At 64.9% G+C, this 27,970-nt stretch overlaps 4 protein-coding genes across 9 annotated transcripts; 1 reads left to right on the forward strand and 3 right to left on the reverse strand.

Moving 5' to 3' along the window:
• Positions 1-1,265: 1,265 nt before the first annotated feature.
• On the reverse strand, positions 1,266-16,160 carry NELFB (negative elongation factor complex member B). 6 transcript variants are annotated; one of them, XM_067742543.1, is made up of 13 exons: positions 15,680-15,982; positions 15,227-15,390; positions 14,945-15,044; positions 14,364-14,594; positions 12,257-12,442; positions 11,417-11,529; positions 10,728-10,830; positions 10,458-10,561; positions 10,161-10,303; positions 9,981-10,087; positions 7,695-7,836; positions 7,478-7,586; positions 1,266-2,681 (listed from the first exon to the last, which is right to left on the reverse strand). In XM_067742543.1, the coding sequence occupies exons 1-13, from the start codon at positions 15,836-15,838 to the stop codon at positions 1,400-1,402; spliced, it is 2,943 nt and encodes a 980-aa protein (XP_067598644.1). In that variant the 5' UTR covers positions 15,839-15,982; the 3' UTR covers positions 1,266-1,399. The 6 variants fall into 6 exon arrangements, with proteins under 6 accessions (XP_067598644.1, XP_067598645.1, XP_067598643.1 ...); XM_067742546.1 differs by lacking the exon at positions 1,266-2,681 and adding an exon at positions 6,463-7,312 and having other exon boundaries at positions 10,466-10,561; positions 15,737-16,148; XM_067742545.1 differs by lacking the exon at positions 1,266-2,681 and adding an exon at positions 6,463-7,312 and having other exon boundaries at positions 10,466-10,561.
• Positions 16,161-18,370: 2,210 nt separating this feature from the next.
• On the reverse strand, positions 18,371-19,992 carry STPG3 (sperm-tail PG-rich repeat containing 3). Its single transcript, XM_067745438.1, has 5 exons — positions 19,872-19,992; positions 19,456-19,651; positions 19,281-19,361; positions 18,961-19,203; positions 18,371-18,857 (listed from the first exon to the last, which is right to left on the reverse strand). The coding sequence occupies exons 1-5, from the start codon at positions 19,976-19,978 to the stop codon at positions 18,738-18,740; spliced, it is 747 nt and encodes a 248-aa protein (XP_067601539.1). The 5' UTR covers positions 19,979-19,992; the 3' UTR covers positions 18,371-18,737.
• Positions 19,993-22,000: 2,008 nt separating this feature from the next.
• Positions 22,001-25,670, forward strand: CIMIP2A (ciliary microtubule inner protein 2A). The gene is made up of 7 exons (XM_067742549.1): positions 22,001-22,056; positions 23,452-23,666; positions 23,752-24,014; positions 24,111-24,237; positions 24,490-24,584; positions 24,873-24,990; positions 25,412-25,670. The coding sequence occupies exons 1-7, from the start codon at positions 22,001-22,003 to the stop codon at positions 25,498-25,500; spliced, it is 963 nt and encodes a 320-aa protein (XP_067598650.1). The 3' UTR covers positions 25,501-25,670.
• Positions 25,493-27,968, reverse strand: TUBB4B (tubulin beta 4B class IVb). Its single transcript, XM_067742548.1, has 4 exons — positions 27,815-27,968; positions 27,424-27,532; positions 27,236-27,346; positions 25,493-26,706 (listed from the first exon to the last, which is right to left on the reverse strand). Exons 1-4 carry the CDS (start codon positions 27,869-27,871, stop codon positions 25,646-25,648), a joined length of 1,338 nt encoding a protein of 445 aa, XP_067598649.1. The 5' UTR covers positions 27,872-27,968; the 3' UTR covers positions 25,493-25,645.
• Positions 27,969-27,970: the final 2 nt, after the last annotated feature.

Here is a 27,970-nt window from a genome sequence, read left to right on the forward strand (position 1 = left end):
CCCCTCCCCACCCTTCCCGTCGGGGCCCAGGGGCTGCGTGCCAGCTTGGCAGGTCAGCCGCTTCCCTGTGCCGGAACAGGCTCCTCTCTCTGACAAACCTCAGCGCATCCAGGTCTGCAGCCGACCACCATGACCACCACGAAGAGGATGGATGGCGGCGAGGCGGCTGTGACCATGCGGGACCCCCAGGGATGGGGCGTCTGACAGGGTCTCTAGAGACACCAGCCCCCGTGGTCCTTGAGGTTCTGGGAGGGCAGGGGTCGGGCTGAGCTCGGCGGTGCGGGACTGGAGCTCCTGGCACAGTCCACGCTGGCGGCGCCTCCACCCTGACCAGCCCTCCCCTCGGCCCCTAGCTGTGCTCCTGTCCCGCCCACCTCCCAGGCCGCGCCCTCCTCCCGGGTGGGTGGGGCCGTGCTGACCCGCGTGCCCACCACGAGACAGCACTGAAACTGCCTCGCCCCCCTTGGGAGCCCAGCCCAGGAGGGGCCCCAAGGCTCACCCACCCCAGGCAGCCGGCGCGGTTCCTGCAGTCCTGCTCGGGGAGACACGAGCCTGCGGAGCCAGGGCTGTGGAGAAGCCAGGATGGCAAGCGTGAGGCCCCAGCCCAGGCCTGGGAAGCAGTGGACCTCTGAGGTCTGAGGGATCCCTACTCGAGGCCTCCCCCAAGTTCAGCACCCTGGAGCAGGTTGGTGGGCAGCGCAGGGGGATCCAGGAAGTCAGGGCCCCCGACTTGGACCCACCTCCTGCTGCTGTCACCCTGAGAGAGCCCCCCTTCTGGACCACTTAGGGAATATTCCACTGGACCAGTTCATTGGGTGGAGCACCCCCACCCATCCCTTTGCCTGCCGGGGAGCTCCTGGGCCCAAGAGGCCATGAGAAGTCCAGGCAGACCCACGGGATTCTTGCAGTGGTGAAGCATCCGGAATTTTAGGCCCCCGGGGTGAGCAGGTGTGTGTGGGGGAGTGTGTGTTCGGCTGCTGCGGGCACCCGAAAGACTCGTGGTCACATGCGACTCTGCAGGGGACCAGCTGTGTGTCTCTGGGGTCTGCTCACGCTGTCTGCCGTCATCTATCCTGTCCCACAGAGACAGACCTACCCACTCCCGGGGAGCCAGACCTGTGGGACATACTGGCGCTGAAGAATGCAGGCTGGATTAAGGACCCAGCAGGTGGCAGGCTGGGGCTCTGAGGGAGGTTGGAATTGGCAGAGGAGCTCAGAGCTGACCCAGCCCCACCGGTCCCCCCAGGTCCCAGTGTGAACCGGCGGAGGGCCATGGACAGATTTATTCGAGGCGTAGAGGCCTGGGGCAAATCCACAGGGTCCCCTCCCTCCAAATGCCCCTGTCAAACCAACGTCCCGTCGTGCCAGTGGGCGTCCACTGCGTCCGGTGGCACCTGCGCTACAAGAGGTTCACCGTGGCCACCACCTGCTTGCAGCCAGTGACGGCGAACTCCCGGCCAGCCACGCGGTAGTAACTGAGCTGCGCGGCCAGGAGCTCGGCGCGGGCCTGCTCTGGGAAGAAGCCCTCCCCGGCCATCTCGTCCCGGAAGCAGTTGACCACGTCCCCCTTGTCCAGCAGCAGGAAGGGCACGATAGTCGCGACCTCCCACAGCGGGTGCTCGCGGACCAGGAGCGCCCTCAGGCTGGCGCGCAGCTCCTCCTCAGCCTGTGCCGCCACCGCCGCGGCCCCGTGGGCGCCGTCTCCGCGCAGGGCCAGCGCGCGGGACGCGTTCTGCAGCACGAAGCGCGTGACCTCCGCGCCGCCATTGCCGCTGAGGAGCACGTAGATGGCATTGTGGAAGTGGTGCGAGCGCTGCGGCTGCAGGAAGCCGTGCAGCTCGTCCAGCAGCGCCGGCGGCAGGAGCTCCACGTCGTCCAGAAGCAGGAGCGGGGTCTTCTCCTCCGCCTCGGCCCGCGCCACGACGTCGGCCACGCGCCGCGCCAGCTCCAGGCGGCAGTCCTCCGCGGCGCGCGGCTCGGGGCAGTGGTGCCGCGCGTGGTACTGCAGCACGAGCGCGCCGTCCTCGAGCACCGCGCGGAAGTGGCGCGCCAGCAGGCGGCCCACATGGCTCTTGCCCACGCCGCTGGGCCCGTGCAGCGCCAGGAGCAGCGGGCGGCTGTGCACGTGCGTGGCCAGGTAGTCCCGCAGCAGCGCCACGATGCGCTCCACGGCCGCCGGCTGGCCGAACACGGCACGCTGCAGCGCCTTCTCCAGCCCGTCAAGGTCATAGCGCTGCGCGTTATCGTCCAGGTTCTCGATGGCGTTGAGCACCTGGAAGCCCACGATGGCCACGAGCAACAACAGGCAACGCTGCGCGCGGCTCCGGCGCTCCACGCGCGGCCGGTACTTGCGCGACGTCTCGGGGTAGAGCACCAAGCGGCTGCGCCGGCGCTTCTTTCGCGGCGGCCTCGAGGACAGCTCCGCCGGGCCGTCGAAGGTGAAGAACTGAGGCTGGTCCGGGTCCGCGCGCGGCGCCCGGGGCTCGGAGTCCGGCCTCACGGCCGTAGGCGAGAAGCACCGCTTGCGCAGGAGGCGCACGCGGCGGCGCAGGCGGACCACGGCGCGCACGGGCGCGATCACGCTCGGGCCGGGGGCGACGTGGTCCGCTGCCGCGGGCTCCGGACTGGGCTGGCCGCGGTCCATGGCGCAGGGGCGGCGCTTGGCATGCAGGTCACCCTCCCTGCAACAGGAAGACGGGGAGGGTCTCCAGACTTCCGCCCGGCCGACTGGGACCCTCCCCCGAGATCTCAGCCCCACCCACCCCCGCGAGGCCCCCCGGAGTGCGGCCCGCTGCCCCGAGGGCAGGGCCTGGCACGGGCCTCGCCCCTCTGACCAGGAAGCGGCTCCCCGCCGGGCCCCAATGCAAATCTCTCGGATCCTCGCATAAACAGCCTCCGGCCTTGAGGAAGTGGCTGCGGGGGGGTGGGGGGCGGGGGCGCATTTTATCAGGCGGCCGCCGCCCGGGCTTCCTGGAGGAGGAGTCGGAGTCGGTGCCAACCTGCCGCCAATTAGGGGTGGAGCAGGGTCAAGGCCGGACCCCGCCCCTGACGCAGCTCGACTGCCGGGCGCCGGGGGCCCTCCGGTCCCTAGAGGGGGGCGTGGGAAGCAGACGCCCAAGCATCCCCAGAGTTCAGAGATGCCCCTCCCCCACGAACACTTGGTGGTGGTGGTGGGGCGGTCTGGCCGTTACTTCTGCTTTCCAGAATGGGCCCCTGTCCCCAAGCTGAGCCCAGGCCTCCCAGCATTGCTCTAGTGGGCACACTAATGGAGTTGGGGGCAGGGAGCCCCCTAGAGGAGGGTGGGGGTGGGGTGAAAAGAAGAACAGAAAGACAAGACCCGGAGAAGGAGAGATGAAGCCCCTGAGACAGCTGGAGAAAGGTGGGGTGGATGCCCCCGGCCCTCCCCAGTACCTGCAGCTGCGTCAGCTCAGGCTCTCGCTGGCCCGCCCTCAGCCCCCCAGGGCGGGCCCCCAGCCCACGCCAGAGGCTGGGGCCTGCGACGCAGGAAGCTGAATGTGCTGGCTTCCTGGCGGGGGTCGGGGTGGGGTCAGGGGCCTCACTGGGTCAGCTCAGGCTCAGAGGGGCAGCGACACCTTCTCCGGAGCGGAGGAAGCTCTGGGGAGGTTTCCGCTTCTTTGCAAAGGAAGTGAGTCAGGGGTGTGGCGCGGGCGGGACTCAGGCTGGACGGAGGCACCAGAGGGGGAGGCCTGGCTGACTCGCCCAGGTACCCCGGCCGGTCGGTCACCTACCTTAAAGCCCTCCCAGCCCTCCTGACTCAGCCCAGGCCCAGGACACCCGGTGAGGCCGAGGGCAATGCCTCCCCTGGGGTCCCACGTGCCTTTGCTCCTCAGCCTGCCCTCCACAGGACCCCCCACCTCCCCAGGGACATCTGCGCCTGACCACCCCCCGCCCCCCGCAGGACCCACAGCGAGGGGGATAGGCGTGTCCAGGCTGCCGGTTAGCAGAGGCGGAGCGGGCGGGCAGGGTCCTCCCCCAGCTGGGGTCCTCCAACCCTCTCCCCTCTTCACCCCGCCCAAGCCCAATCTGGGTGCTCACAGAGTAGGGCTCGTTTCCTTTTCCTCCCCCTCTTCTACCAGGTCCCGGGCTCCACGGCGCTCCCCCCCCCCCGGCCTCCCCCTTTGTCTTCCCCTGTACCTCGGCCTAGAGCACCCCCCCAGGACAGGGCAGAAAGTTCTAGAATGGGGGGAAAAAACCCACACATGACTCAGGGCCCTGGTCGGAGGGCAAATTTAGAAAGAACTTGGGCCCGGAGTTGGCAGATGGAGGCTCTGGGCCCCTCCCCGCCACCAGCTTCAAGTGGCCCTGCCCCCACCCCCGTTCCCATCTCTGTGGAGACTGGCCTATCTGGATGACCCTCCCCTCTGGAGCGGGTCTACTAACCAGTAATGCCCCCAGACCAGTCCTGGCCCCGAGCTCAACTGTGTCCCGCGGGCGCTGGCAGTCCTGAGCCCCCCATCCTCCAGCCTCCCTGTCCCTCATCCTCCACACTTCTGCCCACACGGGTCCCTCTGCCGAGCGTGCCATCCCTCCCCACTTCCTAGCTTCCCTCCACCTCCCTGTCCAACCTGCATCAGGGAGAAGCCACTCATGGGCTTGGGGGTTCCCGTCCTCCCCAGAATATGGGGCTCCTGCCTGTCCACGTGTGTCCGATGCCCTCTGGCAGGATCACTGAGAAACCACTGCTTCTCCGCTTCCTCCTCTCCAGCTGCGGGCCTGGCTCCCCGAGACCCGCTGCCCCTCTCTGTGCTGGGCCAGGTGCTTAGGGACCCCTCGGGCCTCACGCACCATGTGGCCCCTGCCCAGGCCTTCCTGGAACCAGGACGGAAGGGTATCTGTCCAGGCCTCTGCTGGTGCCCCACGGCCCCGGAATGAGAGTGCGGTCCTTCAGCGTCTTCCGGCTTTCTACAGTCTCCCAGCTGCTTCTGACACAGAGAACCCCAGGGGGCCCTGACAGGCAGACGCAGGAAAAGGTGCCCGGGGGTGGGGGCGGGGCGCTGGCTGGCGGCTGCTTCCGCCAGATGCTGGTCCCAAACCTGCTGGGGTCCAGAGCCCCAGCACTGGGTGAGGTGGGGGCCTGGACGTGGGGTGTGGCAGGAGTCAAGAAAGTCATGCCTCAGAGGGCCTGCCCCCAGCGGGGTCAAGGGTGAGCCTGAGCCCTGCACTGAGGCCCGCCTCCTCTGTACTTTCTCCCCCATCTCCAGGGGTGAAGGGGGCCCCACCTGTCCCTACCCTTCAGGACCGAGCCCACCACGCCCGTAGGATGCCCTCCCACCCCTCCCTCCAGCCCGCGCCCTGTCCAGCCCTGTCCCCAGCCCCGAATTCAGGTCCACAACTTCAGCCTGGTCTCTGCAGACGCCTCACCTCGCTGCCCACCCACGACCCCTCCACCAGCCCAGTGTGGGCTCAGGTTCCCAAACTGCTGGCCTGGAGGTGGGCAGGGCCCGCACCACACACATGCTCCCTCCTCCCCGAATTCCCGTGTGGACGCTCCCTTCCTCTGACCAGACCTCCCACCCCCCAGCCTCCCCGCAGCCCTGCCCGGTCCAGCCTCAGGATTCCCGCCTCCCTCGCAGCCCCAGAGGGTCCCTGAGCTCAGCTGCCCCCTCCCACCGGCCCACCTGGGGCTCGCCGTCGCTGCAGCCCTCACCCCCACCCCGTCCGTCCTTGCAGCTCACGCCCTCCCCCTGACGAGCCCCGCCCACCGGGGGCCTCTGGGCCCCGGTCCCTTTGTCGGGGCTGGAGGAGCTTGGCCTCCGACTGGTCTCTGTCCCCCTTGACCGTGAGCCTCAGGGGGGTCACGCGGGCCCCGTGCGGGCACTTGCTCCTCCCCCGGCCCAGCTCCTTCCTCATCCTCTCCTCACCTCTGCCCCATCCTGCCTCCCAGCCCAGGACCCCCTGGCTCCCGGAGGAAAAGCGGCAGCTGGAAGTGGGTCCCCGCCTCCTCCCTGGGAACGCGCCCGCTCCCGCGGGGCCCACCTGGGCCTGGCGCTGCCCCCTCCCCCACTCAGTGACACCCCAGCCGTCCCCCAAAGCCCCATCCACTTTTCATTCCTTGTCACTCCCATCAGCGCACGAACACCGGGCTCCTCCCGACTGCTGACGCCCACACCCCCGGGTCTTTGCTTTCCTCAGTCACCATCTCTACCAGTGCCTCCCCGACACCTGCAGAGCCGCACCTGTCAAGGTCACAGTGACCTCCACACAGCCTGCCCCTCGGCAACATGTCAGCACTGGTGATGGGCACTGAGGCCCACCCAGGGCTGACCGTGTCGAGTCTTTTGGCCCCAAGCGCAGCCAGGCCCAGGCCTCACCATCCACAGCTGCTGTCTCGGACGGGGCTGGGCATCCAGGCTGTGCCCACGGAGAAAGGCGCCAGGAAAGTGCTCGCCAGCCTGCACTGCAACCAGCCCTGGGCGCGCACAGAACAGCTCCTCTGCTGGATTTACCAAAACGCCTTTTATTTACAAAAGTGAAAGTCTCACTATGAGCAGCAGCAGACCCTCCCCTGGCCGAGGACGCTGCTCGGAGGGTAAATCGAGGCAGCAGGGGACCCTGGGCTTTCCTCCCCCATGTGCTACTCGGGACTGTCAACAGGGGAGGAGCTCCTTGGAGAGCTGGGCTCCACCTGCAGACCCCCGCCCCCAGCAAACTCCGCGGTTCTGCCAATCGGGCGCCAACCCTGCCAGCCCGCCCTCTTCCCCTCAGGCCTCGGACCCTGCCCCACCCCCCACCCCCCACCCCTTGGAAAACGAGTGTCCTTTTCCTAATGCCAACTACTGCCTGTCTGCCTGACAGCAGTGGAAACCCACACGCAAGGAGGAACAAGCAAGCAGCTTTCCACGGCGTGGGAGTGCGAGGGGCCAGGCGGGGGGCAGCAGGCCTGCAGCAGGCCTGTGCTCCAGGGAGCCGGCCGGGTCCCGTTCACGCAGGAGGCACACACCTCCCAGGACCAAGTTCCAGGGGAGGCTGAGGTGCAGAGCACCGGTGCCCTGCCCACAGGATGGTCCCCGGGGTCTCCGCTTAGCCCACCCCCAGTCCCAGAACAGTCAGTCCACCTCCAGGAGAGACGCCTCTTCCCCTGGCTGACCAGGGCCACGACCCCACCGGGGGCCCTGCCCACCCCTGAGCAGCCCCAGGCGGAGCCTCAGAGTACAGCTGGGGCGGGCACGCTGGGGAGGGGCAGCTCCAGGGCTGGGGTCTCTGTGGCCTGGGCCGGGCTGGGCTTCCTCCGGTCCAGCTGCTCCAGCTTCTCACCAAGCTGGGAATACAGCTCCTTCACCGCCTCTCCACTCTGTGGGGGGAAGCGCGTGGCTTCGGGGCAGGCCCAGAGCGTGTGCACACAGATCTCTCTCCTCTCTCCCTCTCCCTCTCCCTTTCTGTCTCTCTCTCTCTCACACACGCACGCACACGCACGCCAGCCAGCCTGGGGCGGGGCGGGGCAGGGGAGGGCACCCACCTGGCCCGTGGGCTCCAGCGCCTTCTGCAGGGCCTCCAGCTTGGATGGGGCCACCCGGTGGTGCAGGTGGAGGAGGAGCCGCAGCACGTGCCGCTGCACATTCTCCTTCCTGGAAGAGGCCGCGCTGGGCTGCAGGCGGCTGCAGAGCCGCCCTCCCACCCCCTCCCCAGCTGTGCCCGGCGCCCCCGACCGAGATGTGGACCGAGAGGACGGGCACCTCGGGGAGGCGGTGAGGAGAAAGCCGTCGAAGAGGCTGCTGCAGAAGTCCTCCAGGGCAAACTCGTCCGCCAACAGCGCCAGGTTGCCCGTGAGCAGGTGCAGGAAGATGTCCCCGAACGCCAGATCGCTGAAGGTCTCCACTGCAAGCACAGCAGGCGTCGCACAGCTCGCCCAACACCCACCTCCCCGACCCGGGCCTGAGGGCCAGAACCCGGGCCTGGACGGGGGAAGCAGACGGTGGGGGTGGGGCTCCAGAGCAGGGGTGGGGAGGGACGAGAGCCCGTCACGGGTGGCTCTGCCCAGCGGCCAAGGGGCTTAGGATGAAGGGGACTCCAGCAGAGGGAAAGCTGAACGGGCCGGTAGCGAGAGGACACACAGAAGTGCCGAGGGCTGGCCCGGCAGGCCTGCCGGACCACGGGCTCTAGAGGAGAGAGAACGGAGCAAACGAGCCTTCTTTTTTTGAAGCCACGGCCATCAAACCTCAGAAGAGAGAGATGGCAAGAGTAACTATCAACCGATCGCAGCGATCACCGGCAACACCACCGAGTGCACGCGGGCAGGCACAGCAGCTGAGACAGAAACGCCGACGCGACCCCAGCCACCGAGCCCCTAACGCGGCGGGAGACACGACCCCACCAGACGCGCCCGGGGTGCACTCCTGCTGCACAGCTGACCGGGGACTCGGCTGGCCTCGTGGCCGGTTACAGGACACTCGAGCGAGCACACGGTCACTGCACCAAGGGACGCTGCCAGCAGAGTCCCGACCGGGGAACAAACGCCCTGGTTCCCCCAGCAAACCCCGCGTAGCCCTACAGACCACAAGACCTGAGAGTCAGCCGGAGAAGCCAGGTGAAGGGAAGCCCTTGTTTGACTCCTGACTTGCACAGACCATCCGCACAAAAGTGTTATATGACAACTGGGGCAACGCGGCCACCGTCGGGACCTGGACCCCAACCAACCACGTGCCAAGGTCGTGGTTTTTAAGAGTCTGTCTTCTGTAGAGACACCTGCTGCACCGTGCCAAGCCAGTCTGCCGGGTTTACGTACAGACCGCTGAGCGGACGGGACGGCAGCCACACGCGGACCCCAGTGCAGGTGGGCGACGGGCACTGGCCTTCACAATCCTGTGCTCTTTACTTGGGTTTCATCAAAAACTTCCACCAAAAAAAAGTTTAAAAATAAAGAATTTTAAAAACCAACATTCTTTCTTACTAGAACCTATCAGTTACACCAAAGAACGAGATCGCTCTCCCTGAACGTGATTGAAGACCTGCACCCCAGCCCCCCAGGCGGCAGCTCGTGGCTGGGAGACACTGATGCTCCCACCTCACAGGACATCCTGTGTCTACAGACCCGATTAAACAAGAAAGATACAGAAGTTCAAAAGTGAGTAGAAAGAATGAGGCAAATCCAAGTTCCTTATGACTGTGCTCCTGGAAGCCCCCGAAACAGACAAGCTGTCGCCCCTGAGATCGCCACATGCTGACCCAGAAGCCTGTGAACGCGCCACCTGAGGGGCACCGGGCCCCGAGACGGAAGATGGTCCTGCACGCCCCGGGTGGGCCCACGGTGATCGCAGGTCCTTGGAAGAGGAAGGCGGGAGTCAAAGCCAGAGACAGGAGGACGGGAGAAGCTGGACAGATGAACTGAAGGGGCCAGGAGCCAAGGACGCGGCTCCCGGAAGCTGGAGGAGACAAGAAGGGGCTTCTCCCTGGAGCCCCAGGAGAAGCCAGCCCTGCCCACACCTGACTCCAGCCCTGGGAGACTCACTGCAGACTTCTGACCCCCAGAACCGTAAGAATAAGTTCCTGTTGACCAGTTGGGTGGTGGCTGGGTAGAAACTAATACCCACAATGGGCCGCTTCCCCCACATGGAAAAGTCGGGAAACAGCACGCACCACTGTCAGACAGTGAAGCGTGAGATCCTCCCCGGGAAGCCGCAACGCCTCAGACGGGACCAGGACCGGGCCAGCAGAGGCCCCGGGCCTGTCGTGCGCGGCGGGCCGGCCGGGCGCTCCCTTACCCTTGAAGGGGTCCACTCAGATCCCTCCCTCGTCTTGCTGCCTTGCACCCCGCACCCCAGGCAGAGCAAGGCTCCCGGGGGAAGCGGCCTCTTCACCACCGCGGAGCGGGGGCTCTCTCAATGGTCTGAGGACTTGAGGGGCTCCACGCCTCTCGCCCGTCAGGAAAAGATTAAGGTGGCTCTTCGCAAACGCGGGCTGCGGCGAGAGCCGAGGGCGTCTGTGAGAGGACACGGCTGGGCCCCGCCGCCCACGTGACTCACCGAGACCCGGGAGCAGGCGCAGGAGCGCGTTCTTGTTCCTCTGCTTGGTGATGTGCAGCACGTAGTACAGCCCCACCTCGCAGGCCACGCGCTGCTCCTGCAGGAACCTGCGCCCGAGCACCGTCAGCCCCGAGGGAGCCCGAGGGGAAGGCCCTCCCGCCCAGTGCCCGCAGCCCGTACTTGGTGAAAGTCTCTGGCAGCGCGCTCGGGTACGAGACCGGGGCCTTCTCCTCGGCCGGGAGCTTCTGATCCACGTTGAAGGCGTGGTCGTCCACCACAAAGGACATGAGCGTGGGCAGGAACCTGGTGACCAGCTCCACCTCCTGGGGCAGAGGCCCGAGAGCTGTCCTGCATCGTCCCTGCCCCTCGGCCCCCTTCCTCCGTTCATCCTCCCGGACGTGGGCCTGGGGCCCGTCCTCCTCCCCAAACCCCACCCCACAGCCCCTTGAGAAGGCAGTGGGAAGGAGCCCGCCTGACCCTGTTACCATCTTGGGTTCCTTGAAGACCTGGCTGTCGATCATGTCCCATGCCCCCTGGCCCAGCGCCAGCAGCCGGAGCAGCAGGAGGAGATCCGGGCTGTCCTGCAGGGAGACGCAGGCCTTGGCCGTGCTCACCTGAGCTCCCCACCCGGACCGCACTCAGCCAGGGGCTCTGGCTGCACATGCCCTCCACCTGGCTGGTGTGTGTGCTCTCCCCACACCCACATGTCCCCCAGAAAGCAGCATGTGGCCAGCCGGTTGCGCTCACCCTGGGCAGCAGCTCCTGGCCCACCAGCTCCTGCAGGTGCCTGACCGTGCTCAGCGACAAGGTGTTGATGGCGAAGGGATCACACAGGATCATGGACAGGTCCCTGTGAGGACGTGCCCGCGGCATCAGTGAGGGGCGCTCCCGGCCCACCAAGCCACTGACCCGAGGAGACAGCCCTTCGGCATGGACAACGGCCACGCCGCCCAGGACCGCCTTCCACAAGCTTGTGGTTCGTGACTTGCCCTTAACTTACTTAACAACCTGAAGCATCAAGTGGTTTTTAAAGAATTAAGGTCCAGTCCTGGTCGAGAACCCGACCCGGACTCCATAAATTCAATCAGGTTCCCACAGAGACAATTGCAGGAGCGAGGAGCTGAGACAGGAGACCAGGCGGAGCCCACCCAGAGAGGGCCCTGCCGGGAGCCAGACCCCCCCACCTCCGGGTGCGGCGGGCCTCTCAGCTCACAGGCAGGCCCCACGTGGCTGCAGACACCAGAGCCCCAGCCCGGGCGCCCAGCTCGCCTGGGACAGCAACGGCCTCACCCCAGCAGCCGAGCCTCTCAGCCGTGGGCACGGGCGCCAACCAGTCCTCCTAAAATGTACTGGAAAAAACAGCCGCTCCCGACTGCGGCCACAGCACGCTCGTCCGGACGCCCGTGGACAGGACCCGGCACAAGGCCGACCCTCACCCCAGGACCTGCTCCTGCCCCTTCTTCACTCCGTCAAGGAAGCCCTGCAGCTCCCGGGCCCTCTTGCTGTCCACGAAGCGCTCTCGGATGCAAGCGTCCAGGCACCATGTGAACTGCGGGGAGGAGGCGTGGTCAGGACTCAGCCAGAGACCGCAGCCTCCAGGCAGCACTCACCGCTGCCTGAGCTTTCTTGAGCCTTGGGCGAACATCGGGACCCCCACCTCGAGTCGCCGAGGCATGGCTTGCCCCCAGGAATGGGACAGCACGAAGGAAGCAGGCCCAAGTGCCCACACCCCCACAGGCCAGGTGCTGCAAGAAACAGCAAAATGGGCGTTTTGTTCTGAAATGGGCCCCTCCAGGGCCCCCACTGTGCGGGGGTGGGTGCAGTGCCGGCTCAGAGCGTGACGCTGCGAAGCCCCTGGGAAGGGATGCCGTCTGGGGCCGCACAGGCCCCTCCAGGGCCCCCACTGTGCAGGGGGCAGTGCCGGCTCAGAGCGTGACGCTGCGAAGCCCCCGGGAAGGGACGCCGTCTGGGGCCGCACGGCACCTATGCCAGGACAAGGGCAGTGCAGAAAGCCCTGTTCCTAAACACAGAGCTCGCCAGTGAGCAGCCCCCGAGGGCTCTGGGGCAGGGGAGGGCCAGAGGCCCCGGAAAGACCGGAGGGGGCGGGGCGCAGCTGGCTCTGGCTCAGACGTCCAGGGGACATCACGGTCCCCCAGCCGGGTGGGCAGAGGTGGCACAGGGGCTAGGGCGGAGCCCACGTGCCTGGACCGCCACATCCAAGGGGAGGGGAAAGAGAAGCCGAGGGGGAGAGCAGCAACGGCGGGGCGGGTGCCCACCTTGTGGCAGGGGTCCACGGAGCAGATGTCGCCGACGTCCAGGTCATGCAGGGACATGAGCAGCTCGGCGCGCAGCGTGCAGTAGTGCACATTGCGGGTGCGCAGGAAGAGCGTGCGCAGGAACTGCAGGACCATGTCGTACAGCTTCACGTTGCGGCCCACCATCCGGGTCAGCCTCTGCACCACCTGCCGGGACACCGGGCAGGCCTCGCACACGCCACGGCCCTGTGGCGCTAAGCTTCCTCTCTCACAAAACATCAACTTGTGCTGGGTGGCGACGTTTCTTGTCTTTAAGGAAGCGAACCCATCACGCCCTGCGGCTCCTCTGAGAGGCCGTCAGCCCGGGTCCCAGACTCCACCAGAGTCGGTGGGCGGGGCAGCCGGTGGTGGCGTGGGGGACTCGGGCCCAGATGAGGATGGGCGGCACCGCCACGCTCAGCGTCTGCTCAAGGCCCTGCCGCAGCCACCCCACTCCCGCCTTCTCCCGGCGGCCGCCGCCACCCCCCTCCGCCCCCTGCCCCTATTTGGGAGGCTCCTGCCAAGGCGGCAGCCAACAGGAGGGGGCCCCACTTGGGGCCGTAAGGATGCACAGGGCCACCTGGTGTGACAGACACCAAGGCAGCCCAACAGGCTGCATGCAGCGAGTGGGGAGGTCAGCAGGGACGGCAGCCCACCTTAGGGCCCCTGCCGAGGACCCACCAGCAGGCCTTGGTACCCCGACAAGCGGGGCAGGCATAGAGCATCACCCGAGTCTCAGCACCGACGTACCGGCACCTCTAACACGGAGACAGGCGCGCACTCCAACCTGACCACGGCCTGGCCTGCTGGGCACAGAACCACAGCCCCAAGGCCTAACCCACCCGAGGACGGTGGGGCAACGTGTCACCTGCCACCGCGCTCTCCCTTTACCCTGGCAGGACTCCAAGGCGGACCCTTGGCCTGGAGGGGAGAGTGAAGAAGGGGCAGGACCACGGCCCAAGGCCAGGCTCCCCCAAACGAAGGGGGACGCAATGCAGGCAGGGCTCTGACACACTCAGCGGCCTGTCCAGGAAGTGGTGCTGCGAGCACCGGCCCAACATCTGAGAGAAGACATTAGGTGAGGCCCTACCTCAGGCCACACACACAAAACCCCAGGTGAGAAGGCTGGCGGTGAAAGAACACGGCGAAACATCGAACGCTCCTTGGCCAACGTTTGGCCTCGTACCATCACCTCCCTCCCAGGTTGAGGGGTCCTCCTGGAACCGGGCCAGGGACCCCAACCTCACCAGGAAAGGTCAAAGTGTCCACGGTGGCCTCCAGACCCCCCCCCCCCCGTCTCCACAGCCCTCCTCTACCCCTGGAGCTCTCAGGGACCGAAATGTGACACCTACTGCATAGGGTCCGCCCCACACGAGCCTGCAGTACCCCCAGGCAGGTGCCCCAGTACCCCAGGGGTCACTGAAGGGCCCAGGGGCCAGGGCAGTGAGTCAGCACCCTAAAAGCATTTGTTGGGCTTCCCTGGTGGCGCAGCAGTTAATAATCCGCCTGCCAACGCAGGAGACCCAGGTTCGAGCCCTGGTCCAGGAAGATCCCACATGCCGCAGAGCAACTAAGCCCGTGCGCCACAACTACTGAGCTTATGCTCCTAGAGCCCACGAGCCACAACTACGGAGCCCGTGTACCACAAATACTGAAGCCTGTGCGCCTATAGCCCGTGCTCCGCAACAATAGAAGCCACGACAATGAGAAGCCTGCGCACAGCGACGAAAAGTAGCCTCCGCTCATCACAACTAGAGAAAGCCTGTGCACAGCAACGAAAACCTAACGAAGCCATAAATAAATAAATACATTTATTTAAAGAAAAAAAAAAAAGCATTTGTTGAAACAAGGAATGAATCAAACACAAAAACAGAGAAAAGCTCCCAGAGCTGAAAGAAGACACAGAGAGTTTAGCTGAAGAGGCCGGCTAAGCTGCCGAGCTCCAAGTACGCAGGAAAGACCAGAGACCCACACCCAGGTGCAGTGCTGCAACGCCCCTTGCCAGCCCCACATCCGAGCCCAGCCTTCTGGAAGCAGACAAGCCGGGCTTCACGGGGGAGGCCCTGCACACATCCCCGCCCCGCCTCACCTCGCCCTGGCGTCTGGTCTTGGGGGAAGGGCTGAAGAAGTTGTGCAGGACGGAGAGCTCCGTGCTGAAGAGCGCGCTCTCCTTTTCCACGATGTACTGTTTCAGCAGCGGGGAGACCTCGTCGCCAAAGAGCGCCTGGTTGTCCTGCCAGATCTGCCGCTTCACCTCCACGGCGCAGGCCCGGTACAGCTCCTTGTCGGCCATCACCAGCTTCAGTTTCTTCTCAGGAACCTACGTGACCCCGGAGCCCACCTGTGAGCAGCACCTGTGCCCCAGGGGTCTCCCTCAAGACAAGCCGGCAGGCCTCAGCCCCCCACAGCAGAGGCCACAGCCAGCCCAGCCCCAACTGACAGCGGCACCCGTGACTGGCCCCCCAGGCTCTGACGGGGCAGGAGCTGTGCTGCCCACAAACAGCTTTTTCCCAGAAAGGGCGCCACGCTCCAGAGCTTGTGCCAAGGTTCAGTCGATGCGCGGCTCGGCTCAGGGAGAAGCCAGCGTGGGGAACGTGCTCCGGAGCTGCTATTCCTGAGGCAGGCAGCTCAGGAAACCTCCCCAAGGCAAGCTGGTCCTGCGGCTGTTACCTTGGGCAAGTGTTTCATGACGCACATCACCACTGGCTGCAAAGATGGCATCTTCACCAGAGAAAAGCTCTTCTCCAGAAGGTCCTCGAGTTTCTTGTACCTGGAAGGACTCTCAGCACTGAGGGAGCAGCCCAGGACCAAGTCGGAAGCAGCTCCCTGCCTGTCCCCAGACCGGTGGGTGATGTGCACAGGCGGCCCCTTTTTCAGTAGGGATGTGTAGCCACCGGGGCACATTCAGTGCCCGAGCTGGGGAGGGGGCTGCCCATCTCACCGCCCACTTACCTCTCCTCGGCCTTCCCCTCTGTGGCAATGGCTGACACGCGCTCCAGCAGCTTGTCCCGAAGCTCATCAAACACTGACTGGTGGAATTCCAGTCGGGGCGTCCCATGCAGGTCCAAGAAGGGCAAGGCCGACTGCAGGGAGGGCAGCAGCACGCCATTTTCTGTCTAAAGAAGCGGAACTCGATTTGACTCTTCGGGCGACAAGAGAAACCTCAGCCACAGCCCCGTCTGGCCAGGCACTCCGGATGCCCTGAGTACACACGGAGGCAGGGACAAGGATGTTCCCAGCCGCGCTGGCTGTAACTGCAAAAATTGGAAACCACTCAGATGTCCGTCGACATAGTCTCAACTTAGGACACTTGGTTCCTCCAGCCCGGGGAAAAGACGCAGCGATCGGGAGGGAGAGAAATCTGCCCGCTTTCCCACGCGACCTCGCTCCACGCCGGACTCACACCCAGACGCTCGGCCTCTCCACCCGGCCCCTCCACCCGGCTCCTCCACCCGGCTCCACCTGGAACTGCTCGATGGCTTTGAGCGGCTCGGTGCAGTTGGTCAGCGTCTCCTTCAGGTCCTCGCCGTTGGCCACGCCCAGGTCCTGCAGCCCCGCGAACATGGCCGACGCCCCGGCCCCAATCCGGCTCGGCGCCCCATCTCCTCCGCGCTCCCCGGGCACCGCCGCGCTCGCCGCAGGCCCCGCAGCTGTCCGCTCGCCCGGGCCTCGGGGGCCGCCCGAGCTCCGCTCCCCGGCGCCCTCCAGCTCGGCCAGATTCCGCCCGCAGCTCGGATCCCCTCGGACCGCAGCCGCCCACTTCCGCCCCGCACAGGAGCCGGGTCCGGCCGCCAACCGGCTCCCCGGAAACGCCGCCGCCGCCCCGGAGAGGTTCCCGGCAACTGCGCCGCGGCCCTCGCCTGGCGGAGACGGAGCGCGAAGGCGGTGCCAGGACGACGCACAGGGCGTCGAGAAAACCCCGCCCCGCCCACCCGGGCCCCGCCCTCCTGCGCGACCCCGCCCAGCCTCGCGGCGCTTGCAGCCGTTTACCGGCAAAGGAGAACAGGGTTGGCGCGGAGGGAGGGCGGAGTGCTGCGGGGTGCCTGGGGGAGGGGGCACCGGAGGAGGGGGATGGAGCACAGGGGGCGGGGTGCCGCGGCCTGCTTCAGGAGATTCATAGCTGCTATTTTAGCCAAGAGCGTTTTAGTAATCATGAAAAATATTGTTGCTGACCTCACAGCGCCCACCAGGTGCACGACCCTCTCTCATCCTGGAACTTGGTTTCTTCCTTGTCCAACCCGGCGAAGCTCACACGGCGAAGCTCACACCGTAGTGTTGTCACAAAGACCAAAATCTAAATGTGGGAACTTCCTTGGTGGCGCTGCGGTTAAGAATCCGCCTACCAATGCAGGGGACACGGGTTCAAGCCCTGGTCCGGGTAGATCCCACATGCTGCGGAGCAACGAAGCCCATGCGCCATAACTACTGAGCCCTCGGTGCCACAACTACTGAAGCCCGCACGCCTAGAGCCCGTGCTCTGCAACAAGAGAAGCCACGGCAATGAGAAGCCCGCGCACCGCAACAAAGAGTAGCCGCCCCCCTCCGCCCCGCTCACCGCAACTAGAGAAAGCCCGTGCGCAGCAACGAAGACCCAATGCAACCAAAAGTAAATAAATAAATTTATTTAAAAAAAAAAAACAACAGTTTGCCTCAAATAGGGAGTGCCTAGCAGAGACCTGGACACGCAGTGACAGGGTGACAAAGGATGGCTGTCCTCTTGTCACCTTGAGCATCTATCCCCCTTGCTAACCAAAAGTGTTAGGCCCTCAGGCTGAGGTCCAGCCCAACTCGCTGCACACGTGAGCCCTGGATTCCAGGGGGTCCCTCATCTCTTGCAGTGCAAGATGCCCATACAGTGCCTGCAGCAGTCACTGCCTGCCCTGCACCCTCCGTGGGCTCCCCATTGCCAAGCATGCAAGCCCCCGGACCCAGCATGCAGCCCTCTGCAGCTTTTCCATCCCTCCAGCTCACCTCCTTCTGTCCCACCAGCTCGGGGTCTTCCCAAGCTTGGCCACACCAAACATCACACCCTCTCCCTTTTCATGTGCCTTGGCTTCTGAGGTTTGCTGTGCCATAAATTCCCTTCCTGCTGCCCAGCAAACTCATCCTTGAAAGCCCCCTCCGGAAAACCCTCCCTCCTCAGCCCAGCTCGAGGGATTGCTGCAACCTTCCTGCTGGTCCCACTCCTGGCTTTGAGACCTAGGGATTGCTTGTGGTGCAGCTGAGAGGAGGGTTCCTGGTCCTCCCACGCTGGGCCAGACTCCCAAGGCCAGAGTGCCCCAGGTCTATCTCTGCTGCCCGCTGCCTGAGCTGGTCAGCCCAGGGCTCAGTGCCAACGGTCTGCAGTCCCACTGCTCTGATTCCTGAGGGTGCTGGGGCTTGACCCCCAGCTGGTTCAGCCCTGGAGGAGGTCACAGGTGCGCGACGCCCAGACTCACTTGTCCTTGGCTTCCCTGCGGAAAGGGATGATGCCAACACCATGGGAGCAGCTCTTGTGCAGTGACTGTTTGAAGGGGTTGAGCTTAGAGGAGACAGAGAAGGGGGCCTGGCCCAGGGCTTGGGTGACACAGGGAGGACCCCTGGGGAAATTGGTGCAGAGACAGGAGCCACCACAAGCTGCAGGTGAGGCCCCTGCAGGGAGGCAGCCTTGGGGCCGACCCCTGGGTAGGAGGGCGGGTCCATGGTGACGAGGAGTCCAGTGGCCAGGCTGCTGCTGTGGGCAGGGGCCGGGCCGCACAGTGAAGCCTGGGGAGTCTATCGGCTACAGCTTGGCCTGCACGGCCCCGTGTGAGTTCACAGGGTCTTTGGGCAGGTGCGGGAAGAAGGGGGGCCGGGCCCTAACGACCTGGTCCTCTGGGCCCTACCTGGTGGCCGGGCAGTCTGACCTTACCTCAAGACTGCCCCCCGCCTCCACTGCAACGGTCAGTTCCTCGGCTCGGCAAGCAGCCTGATCCTTGGGTAGACTGGCAGCCGGACCCTCTCCGGGATGGCACGGCTAGATGGGTGTGTCCCACACTGCCCACAGGGCTCCCTCCCACCCTGTCCCAGGCCACCCCACCCTAGAGGAGACACTCTGAAGGGGAAGGGAAGGGGGATCCCTGGCCAGAGAAAGCCGGACATGACAGGTTAGCTGCAGGCCACATCTGCAGCACAGCTCACCAGGCAAGACCACCAAGCACAGCACAGAATTCGGAAGAAGCAACAGCATCTCTATATAACAAGGGGGGTGGGCAGGCTGGGCTCCAGGCTGGGTCCACAGGTCAGAGGGGTCGGCCGGCCCGGAGGGTGGATCACGGGTGCCCAGAGGGTCAGAAGGCCAGGCTGGGGGCACTGAGTTCCAGAGGGAGGCCCGGGAAGGCCCCCAGGCCCGGAAGGCCAGGGTTTCATGTGCTAACTGGGTGGGCCAGCTGCACCCACTGGGCTCGAGAGCGCGCAGAAGGGGCCAGTGTCGTGGCACTTGGGTCTATGCAAGCCTTGGATGACCACCCCCATGTGCGGAGGGGAAGTGCGAGTTGTAGCAGTCCTCCACGCCATAGGCAGCCGGGCCCAGGGTGCAGGCTGCAGAGGGAAGGTGGGTGCAGTTACCGTGCCCGGCCCCTCTGCCCGGTGCCCACCTCCCCCCCCGCCCCCGCCCACCTCCTTACAGGAGCCCACCCAGGAGACTAGCAGGGGCGAGCAGCTCATGCAGAAAGCGGGCGGGCAGGGGCCCGGCAGGCGGCACCCGGGAAGGATGTTGTAGGCGATGGAGCTAACCCCGTCGGCAGAGGGACCTGCAGGAGGGGCTGGGCCCGCAGCCCTGCACCCCAGGCCTGCAGCATCCCCAAGTGGGCTCGGGCCTCGGGGGGGGGAGCTGGAGTAAGGCGACCCCCGAAGCTGAAGGCCGGGCAGGCGGGCGGGCTGGGCGGCTGGTAGTCGGCGGGCGAGGGCCACTGCAGGTCAAAGTCGCCGCAGGCTCCTCCCTCGGGGGACCCGCCCCCGCCCCCACCCCAGGACCCGCCGGGCAAACCTGCTCCCAGTTGAAGTCGTTCTGGGTGACAGGGCTTTCCCTCGGGAACCACACGGTCTGCCACGCCCTGCAGCCGCCACCCTCTGCGGTGGGGGCAGCGTCATGGGGGCGCTGGTGGCCGGGGTCCCACTCCGGGGGTGAGGGCGGACAGTGGGGGCTTTCGGGGAGGGCGCACGTCACGGGTGGGGTGCATGCGAGCCGATGGTGAAGAGTGGGGCAGTGAGGAGCACGCTCGCGCCGAAGCATCTGGCACCCGGTACCTGGTGGGGCCCGGGACGCCCAGGTTGGTCACGACGGGAGGGCGTCGCTCCAGCCCTGGCGGGAAGCAAGCTCTGGGCCTGGGTCCTCCAGGCAGGCCTCCACCAACCGGCCTGCCTCCCCAGACCGGCCCAGGGCTGGGGGTCCAGAGCCCTCACTCACACAGTTCCCTCAGGTTGTGGGCGCAGGTGGGCGGGCTTCCTGGAGGGGCCCGTTAGCATCCTGAGGCCCGCCTGGAGCTCTTGCACCCCTGGGGGCCACCATGCCCCCAGCCAATAGCCACCCTACGCCAGCTGCCCGCCCCCCAGCCCGCCCAGCGCCCTGGGAAGTTACTGGGAAGTCACAAGTGGCTTCTGTTTTAGGGGGCCATGGGTCCAGTGTTCGCCTCCATTGATGTGAAAATTTGCCAGGAATTTCACCGCCTTTTGGTCAAAATTCATTGTCAGGGTCTCTGGCTCCCTCCCCCAGGGACATCTCGGGGCTCTGTGACCTCGCTGGCTGGTCATGCCCCCCACCCCCACCCCGTTGCCGGGAACTCCCTGGGGAAGCAGCCCTGGAGGTGCCCTTTCCCTGACCTGCCAGGTGGGTTGCCCTGGGATCAGCCATGGCCAGGAGGCCCTCAGCCGCCCCACGCCCGTGACTCCTGGCTCGGCCACCTTTCCTCCCTCCCCCACTTTCTTGCCCCAACCCTTCCGCTCTCCTGGACTTTGGGGTCTCTTGGGGGGCTGGGGTCCACTCTAGTAGGGCTTTGGGGAGGACTGAGGCCCTGGCAGAGGGTGGAGAAGGGGGCAGGGGCCAGGGGGCACCTAGCTGTGCAGGGCCAGCTGAAGGAGGCGTTGGGGTAGGGTGTACGGTCCAGGGAGACTCCCTAGCGCAGGAGGAGCCCCTGCGGAAAACCCGGCCCTCGGAAAAGTGGAGCAACAGTGGTTGGCTCTGAGTGGACCGTGCCCACCCCAGAGGCAGGCCTGGCGGCCCAGGTGGGGCTGAGGTGGGGAGGCCTGTCTTCTTGGGGGCACAGAGGCTGGAGGGTATCACAAACAGCTGGGGCTGCTGAGGCTGAAACGCAAAGGAATGACAATGACGAGGCCGACTGAGCGAGAGTCCATCTGCACACCGGGCCCTGCGGCGCGCTCCAGAGCTAACCAGCCAACCAGCTCAGCCCTGGCCTTGGCCTCATCCAGGCGGGGCCCGGCCAAGAATGTCTCCTCCTCCGCACCCCCGTCTCTTCCTCTCCAGAGCCCTCCCATCTGACGCTGACCCTGCCTGGCCTCGGGAGGTGCTCCAGATGGACAGGCAGACAGATAAAGACTTCCTTGAGGAAACATACCTTTGATCAGGGCGGGGGGCTCCCAGTCTGTGCTCCAGGGCCCTTCCCGTGGTGCATGGTGTTCTCTGAGGGCATAATCACCCACAGATGCAGGTCTAGCTTGTCAGAGCCCTTGTCACTGGGCGTGAGCCGCTGGGAGTTCTCCCTATAACAAATACTGCCATCCGCCATGGTGGATGACGTGCACGCCTGTCTTCAGCTAAACATGGATCATTTCCTCAGGATAGACGCACCGAGTGGAAGCGGTGGGTCAAAGCCTGTGCAGCCTTTGTGCTCCCAAATCAGAGGCGGTCCTCATGCTGGCAAAGGAGCGTCAGAAAGTGCAGCATCAGCGTTTCATCAGCATTCGTTTGACAGAGGCTCTGCCCTCGTTGACTATAGGCACATTTCACATGTATTTTTCTTGTGGGGTGTTAATTTTTCATAGGTTTGTTTTGTAAGGTTGTTTCCACTGATATCACGTCTGCACATAACACTTGCTGCAAACTTTTTCCCCAGTTGCTCATCTGCCTTTTAGTATTGTTTATACTGTTTTTTGACACGTATTTGAACCCGCTAATCGTTGCCTTTATGATATTTTTCTTCGTTTTTATGGTTAGAAAGTCCTCCCTACACACACACACACACACACACACAGATCAGGATTTCTTTAAAATGGAAAATAGTGCCCAGCTCCAGGGGAAAGACCCTCCAGGACAGAGTCCCAGCAGCTCCCCGGCTCGGGAACCTTGTGGCAATGCCTCCAAAGCATCCAGGGCCTTGCATCTGAGGAGGGGGCTTGGGGTGGGGCTCCCTTAGCCTCACCCTGGGAGGCTGCCCTTCAGTTGGGTACTGGCCCCCTGCGGGTAGCAAGCGTTCAAACCCAACCCTGCCTCTCACTACTTAGCAGGACCGACTGGGCTGCAATTACAGTCCCCGTTTCCCAAGCTCTAGGTCTGTCCTCAGTGAGACGCCTCCCCGGGCCTCCCGTAAAACGGGAGTGCTCACAGGGTATGGGAAGGGGCCCGGCCCAGGTGCTGCCCAACAATGCCGGGCCTCTTCACAATGGTTGCCAGGCAACAAGGACTCCTCTCTGGAAGGAGCCAGGTGCAGGCACGAGAGGGGCTGAAGGCAGCCCAGGCAGAGCTGAGGCGCGATGACAGCTACTCAGAAGCACAACCTCTTCCCGCCGGAACCTCACTACATCCCTGGGTAAGCGCCGGAGCCCTGCAGGGAGGCTGGGGTCCCCGAGGATGGGGGAGCAAGGCCGGGGCCTAAGGGCTGAAGGTTGCTCAGCTGTGAGGGGGGCCCCAGAGCTGGGTCTCCAGGAAGCTGAGGCCAGAGGGTGAGGCCCTTGAGCAGGAACCTGGGGACCCGGAAGGCCAGGGAAATGGGGGTGAGGCCGAGGGCTGGAGGGGCCAGGAGGGAGGGCTGGGGTGGGCTCGAGAGGGCCCGGCCGACCTGCCCTGCTGGAGCAGCCGTCTCAGGTGGCCAGCACGTCTGTCGAGAGCAGAAACTGGGGACAGCGCGACAGCTGGGGAGGCTGGCTTCTCCTTCCATAGAGCACTCTGCGCTTTAAAGAGGAGATGAACTGGGGATTCCCTGGCGGTCCAGTGGTTAGGACTCTGCACTTCCACCGCAGGGGGCACGGGTTCGATTCCTGGTTGGGGAACTAAGTTCCTGCATGCCGCGCGGCCAAAAAAAATAAATAAAAACATAAAGAGAAGAGGAGCATGTGGAGTAAAGTGATGGACACCGATGCCAGGCCACCTTGCTAGGTGTCCCGCATGCCAACAACAGAAACGAGGGACTTCCCTGGCCGTCCAGCGTTTAAGACTCTGAGCTTCCACTGCAAGGGCCACGGGTGGGATCCTGGTCAGGGAACTAAGATCCAGCGTGCTGTGCGGCACAACCTAATAAATAAGAATAGAAACAGGCCTCCAGAGTGTGTGTGCACACCAACACACACTCAGACCACATACAAGGAAAAGGCTGGGAAGAACCCGACCCAACTCTGGTGACACTGCAGAGGCTCTCACCTTCAGCCCCAGCCGCGCGCAGCTGACTGACAAACTTGCATTCTCTTGAGCAGATCTTAAGAGGAAAGCAACGCACCCCCCTTGGACGTTACACAGGCCCCGGGCAGCAGTGGACGCCCTCAGGGCTTAGCCATGGCGCCCACACCACTTCCCCACGGGCCTCAATGACGCTCAGCTCAAGTGCCACCTCCCGCCAGCCTCCCGGGTGGCCGCCATCTGGGCCCAATGCCCACCATACCTTCCTGGCGGGACCGACTCGTGTACAATGGGCTGCCCTGTGTCTCAGACCACCCCTGCAATGCTTTCGGGGGGGCAGAGCTCCCCGTTGCCTCATCTTTAAGACCCTTGTTGTTGGAAGATGGCTGGGTGGATGGGACCCCGATGGTGGTGATGACAGAGCTCCCCTCCCGTGGGCCAGCCCTGTTCTCAGTGCTTGGCCTGTGCTGCCCCTTCAAGCCCCAAGAGCCCCGGACAGCAGGTGCTGCCGTGACCCCATTCTGTAGGCGGGTCGCGGATCTTGCCTGTGGCCAGTAGGCTGGGTCCACACCGGCTCCTCTCTCCTCCACAGCTATGCCGGCTTCTACCCGCAGCTGCGCTACCAGGTGGGGAACACCTATGGGCGCACCACGGCGCAGCTGCTCGCGGACGCCAGCGTGCCGAAGAGCCCGTGCTCCGTGCTGTCCCCCATAGCCAAGCCCAAGTCCATCGAGGACTTCAGCAAGTCCCAGCCACCTTTTACGCCCTGCCGTGAACTGACAGAGCCCTACGTCTGCCAGTACACCAGTTAAGCCGCTGCCCGCCCACCGGCCCTGCAGCCCCGGGGACGCCCCCATGCCCGCTGTGGCTCAAGGCTGCCCTGTCCATACAGGTCTGAAGCCCTACAAGAACTGTGAGATCCTGGGCCGGTTCCCACCCCAGGAGGTGGATGCCCAGGGGCCGCCGGGAGGAGAGAATGTATCCAGGCAAGTCCCACTGCCTGCAGGCTTCGTGCCCTACCCCCTCTACCCTCCCTGCCCACCGGGCAGGAAGGGGGACTCCAGGGACCTTGGACACCCGGGCCTGCGGTTGGCATTAGGGGAAGAGGCCTGGATGAGCGCCACCTCTGCCCGTGAGGCCCCCACGCAGTACCAGGTAACTGAGAGACACACTGGGAGCACTGGGATCAAGCCTCGCCACAGCCAGAGCCCGGTGGGGGCTGGGGCGCTGACTTGCCCCTCCCCATTCCAGCTGTGCCCCTGCATGAGGGAAGACTGCCTGGCCCCAGCCCACCAGCGGGAGACACTACGTGTGGGCTGCTTCCACAGGCCGCCCCAGATGGACCACCCCGACCTGATCCAGCGCAAGGCCATCTCAGGTGGGTGCCTGGGGCCTGGGCACGACACGCACCCGCAAGGCTCCAAGGGCCCAGGCAGGACCTGGGGAGAGCAAGTGAGGCTGCCCAAGGGCCCTCCCCGAGACTGGGAGCTCCTGCTGACCCATTCCTGTCTCTTTAGGGGGAGAGAGGAGCCCAGACAGACTTCCCTAACCCCCCGGGAGCAGGTGCGAATGCCCGGGCGGGGGAAGATGGGCATGATTGGGAACGGGGCCCTGGCTCCTCCTTCCCCAGGTTATGCTGGCTTTGTCCCTCGCTTTGCCTGGGTGATAGGGATGAATTTTCGCGATGGGGTCGCACAGGCCACAGATGAGTTTGACAAGAGCCAGGTATGTGGACACCATCCCTGGGCGAGCACAGAGGTCTCCACGCTCTGGCTTCCCTGGAGGGAGGGGGCTCTGCCTGGCCCAAAGAGGCTGCTCCCCTCCGCCCGCCCCTGCCCCCCAAACGTCTTTCTGACTAGGTCTTGGCTCTCTGCCTCGGAGTGTTGCAGATGGGAAAAGACCCTGAGCCACTCATTCCCAGGAGAATGTCAGCCTTGCACCCACCGGGACATTCTGCTCACCGGTTACCAGTTGGGGGCGGCAGCACATGCCAACGCCTGCCTGTTTCCGCAGTTCCTGCTCAGAAATCCCTTCCGTGCCCCGGGCGAGAGGCTGCCCAGAACGCAGTGGCCTAACACCACCATCTACAGAAGCCAAGGTCTGATACCTTTCTACATGGGGTTCATACCAGGTGAGTGCAGTAGGCTCCCCGCCCCCATCCCAGACAAGGTCACGGTGACAGGTCACTGTGGGGAGGCGTCCGGGGCTGGGCTCCCTTACCCGTGCTGAACCTCAGGCAGAAGGCCAGCTGTGTGACCACACGATTCCCTTGGGGCAGGACTACCCAACGTCCCCTCTTCCCCAGTGTAGAAGGGTTTCACAGCCCTGACACTAAAAGTCAGACAGAGGCCAGCTGCCTGCAGACCATGCTGGCCTTCTAGAGGTTTCCTGTGCACAGGCCAGACCTGCCTTCAGGGGGCAGGGGCCCAGGGCAGCCCCAAGCTCCCAGGAGTCGGCGTGTTCGCAGGCCGAGCCGACCCCTCCAGCAGCCCCTCGCGTGCTCACCCTGCGCACGTGGCGAGCCCGCTCAGCTGCAGTGGTGCCCCTCGCAGCCATGCAGGACAACTACGCACTGACGTTTGGCAACAGCACCCGCAAGGCCTGTCAGAAGGAACTGGAGAGGCGCAGCCAGACACTATGAAAACGCTTTAATGGCGGTACCTGTACAGCATGTGATGTCGAGACAAGAAGAACAAATACACACACAGAAAGACAGGGCTATCAGAGAACAGGCTGAGTGAATAAAGAGTTCCCACGGCTCCCATGCCTCACCCGGTACCGCAGCCCTAGGCCACCTCCTCCTCGGCCTCCTCCTCAAACTCCCCCTCCTCCTCGGCCGTGGCGTCCTGGTACTGCTGGTACTCGGACACCAGGTCGTTCATGTTGCTCTCGGCCTCGGTGAACTCCATCTCGTCCATGCCCTCGCCCGTGTACCAGTGCAGGAAAGCCTTGCGGCGGAACATGGCCGTGAACTGCTCTGAGATGCGCTTGAACAGCTCCTGGATGGCTGTGCTGTTGCCGATGAAGGTGGCTGACATTTTCAGCCCGCGGGGCGGGATGTCACAAACAGCTGTTTTCACGTTGTTGGGGATCCACTCGACGAAGTAGCTGCTGTTCTTGTTTTGGACGTTAAGCATCTGCTCGTCCACCTCCTTCATGGACATGCGGCCCCGGAACACGGCGGCCACGGTCAGGTAGCGGCCATGGCGGGGGTCACAGGCCGCCATCATGTTCTTGGCATCAAACATCTGCTGGGTGAGCTCGGGCACCGTCAGCGCGCGGTACTGCTGGCTGCCCCGGCTGGTCAGTGGGGCGAAGCCGGGCATGAAGAAGTGCAGACGGGGGAAGGGGACCATATTGACAGCCAGCTTTCGCAGGTCAGCATTGAGCTGGCCCGGGAAGCGCAGGCAGGTGGTGACCCCACTCATGGTGGCCGACACCAGGTGGTTGAGGTCACCGTAGGTGGGCGTGGTCAGCTTCAGGGTGCGGAAGCAGATGTCGTACAGTGCCTCGTTGTCGATGCAGTAGGTCTCATCCGTGTTCTCCACCAGCTGGTGCACGGACAGCGTGGCGTTATAGGGCTCCACCACCGTGTCCGACACCTTGGGCGAGGGCACCACGCTGAAGGTGTTCATGATGCGGTCGGGGTACTCCTCGCGGATCTTGCTGATGAGGAGGGTGCCCATCCCGGACCCGGTGCCGCCCCCCAGCGAGTGGGTCAGCTGGAAGCCCTGCAGGCAGTCGCAGCTCTCCGCCTCCTTCCTCACAACATCCAGCACCGAGTCCACCAGCTCCGCACCTTCTGTGTAGTGCCCCTTGGCCCAGTTGTTCCCAGCACCACTCTGACCTGCAAAAGAGAGCAGCCAGTCGCTCTTCGGCCAGGCACGTGGTCACCACTGGTCACCTGTGCCAAAAGGCCAGATGACACGGCGTGAGGCCACACACAACCCCCCCACCGCAGGTACAGCAGGTGGACCCCCACACGGATAACGTAACGACGTACCCGATTAGAAATAAAGAGTTCAAGCTAAAGTAGTTGAACGACAAGCCAGCTGCTCCCACGGGCAGCCTCCGCCAATTCCCAAGGGCAGAGGAACCGCCACCGCCTCTGACTCAGCCTGCACGGCTGGCAGATTACATCTGCCTGCTCCTTCCGTGCGTGCGGACAGCTGGGCCTTCCCCCCAAAGCCGCTTTAGGAGCGGGGATTGAGTGACTCGAGAAGGAAGGGGAGTGTCCTTGAACCCCGCTTCTACGGGGAGTGCAAAGTGAATCAGGACCTCGGCTCTGCGCTCCTAAAACTGACGACCTTGGGCACCCCTTGACCTATAAGGCGCCCTGGCTATCAAGCCACCCCCCAGCCCGACCTGCAGCTCACCGAAGACGAAGTTGTCCGGCCTGAATATCTGCCCGAAGGGCCCCGAGCGCACGGAGTCCATGGTGCCCGGCTCCAGATCCACGAGCACGGCGCGGGGCACGTACTTGCCACCTGGGGGGCGGGAGGGCGTCAGCGACGGGAGGGCCGCGGGGCGGCAGGGGGTTGGGGAAAGGGCGCGGGGGTCTCACCCGTGGCCTCGTTGTAGTACACGTTGATCCGCTCCAGCTGCAGGTCGCTGTCCCCGTGGTAGGTGCCGGTAGGGTCGATGCCATGCTCATCGCTGATCACCTCCCAAAACTGCGGGAGACGCGAGCGGGCCGGGCTGGGGCTGAGTCACGCCTGAGGTGCCCGGAGCCGGCCCCGCCCCGGACGGCGCGGCCCTCCCCTCCCCCGCCGCCGCCGCCGCCGCCGCCGGGCCGTCCCCAAGGGCCCTCGCTGCCGCCCCCGCCCCGACTCCGGTTCGGGCGTCGCGCGGGGCCGCAATGCGGGGCCGCCGCCGCCCGCCCGCTGCCGCCATTTTTCCCGCCGCCCGCTCGCCCCGCCCGGAAGACCTGCGCCGGCCCCGACGCCCCCGCTCACCTTTGCGCCGATTTGGTTGCCGCACTGGCCGGCCTGCAGGTGCACTATCTCCCTCATGGCGGCGGCGGCGGCGGCAGTGCAGTGGTAGATAAGGAGCGAGAGCCGAAGAGCTGGCGCGCAGAGTGCTACAACTGACTCGCCGCCGGTGCTTATATA

Source organism: Pseudorca crassidens, chromosome 7, assembly GCF_039906515.1.
Source record: "Pseudorca crassidens isolate mPseCra1 chromosome 7, mPseCra1.hap1, whole genome shotgun sequence".
NCBI lineage: Eukaryota > Metazoa > Chordata > Mammalia > Artiodactyla > Delphinidae > Pseudorca > Pseudorca crassidens.

Excerpts from the sequence above, each read along its gene's own strand:
- NELFB (XM_067742544.1), bottom strand. The coding sequence starts at position 15,838 with ATGTTCGCGGGGCTGCAGGACCTGGGCGTGGCCAACGGCGAGGACCTG. Across the intron at positions 14,595-14,944 it reads TCATGAAACACTTGCCCAAG|GTTCCTGAGAAGAAACTGAA; the intron begins GTAACAGCCGCA and ends GGGGTCACGTAG. Across the intron at positions 12,443-14,363 it reads AGACCAGACGCCAGGGCGAG|GTGGTGCAGAGGCTGACCCG; the intron begins GTGAGGCGGGGC and ends GTGTCCCGGCAG.
- STPG3 (XM_067745438.1), bottom strand. The coding sequence starts at position 19,978 with ATGAATTTTGACCAAAAGGCGGTGAAATTCCTGGCAAATTTTCACATC. Across the intron at positions 19,652-19,871 it reads AAGCCACTTGTGACTTCCCA|GCCGGTTGGTGGAGGCCTGC; the intron begins GTAACTTCCCAG and ends CTGGGGAGGCAG. Across the intron at positions 19,362-19,455 it reads GCATGCACCCCACCCGTGAC|GGTGGCGGCTGCAGGGCGTG; the intron begins GTGCGCCCTCCC and ends CCCACCGCAGAG.
- CIMIP2A (XM_067742549.1), top strand. The coding sequence starts at position 22,001 with ATGACAGCTACTCAGAAGCACAACCTCTTCCCGCCGGAACCTCACTAC. Across the intron at positions 22,057-23,451 it reads GAACCTCACTACATCCCTGG|CTATGCCGGCTTCTACCCGC; the intron begins GTAAGCGCCGGA and ends TCTCCTCCACAG. Across the intron at positions 24,585-24,872 it reads ATGAGTTTGACAAGAGCCAG|TTCCTGCTCAGAAATCCCTT; the intron begins GTATGTGGACAC and ends CTGTTTCCGCAG.
- TUBB4B (XM_067742548.1), bottom strand. The coding sequence starts at position 27,871 with ATGAGGGAGATAGTGCACCTGCAGGCCGGCCAGTGCGGCAACCAAATC. Across the intron at positions 27,533-27,814 it reads GCAACCAAATCGGCGCAAAG|TTTTGGGAGGTGATCAGCGA; the intron begins GTGAGCGGGGGC and ends CGTCTCCCGCAG. Across the intron at positions 26,707-27,235 it reads GCCGGACAACTTCGTCTTCG|GTCAGAGTGGTGCTGGGAAC; the intron begins GTGAGCTGCAGG and ends TCTCTTTTGCAG.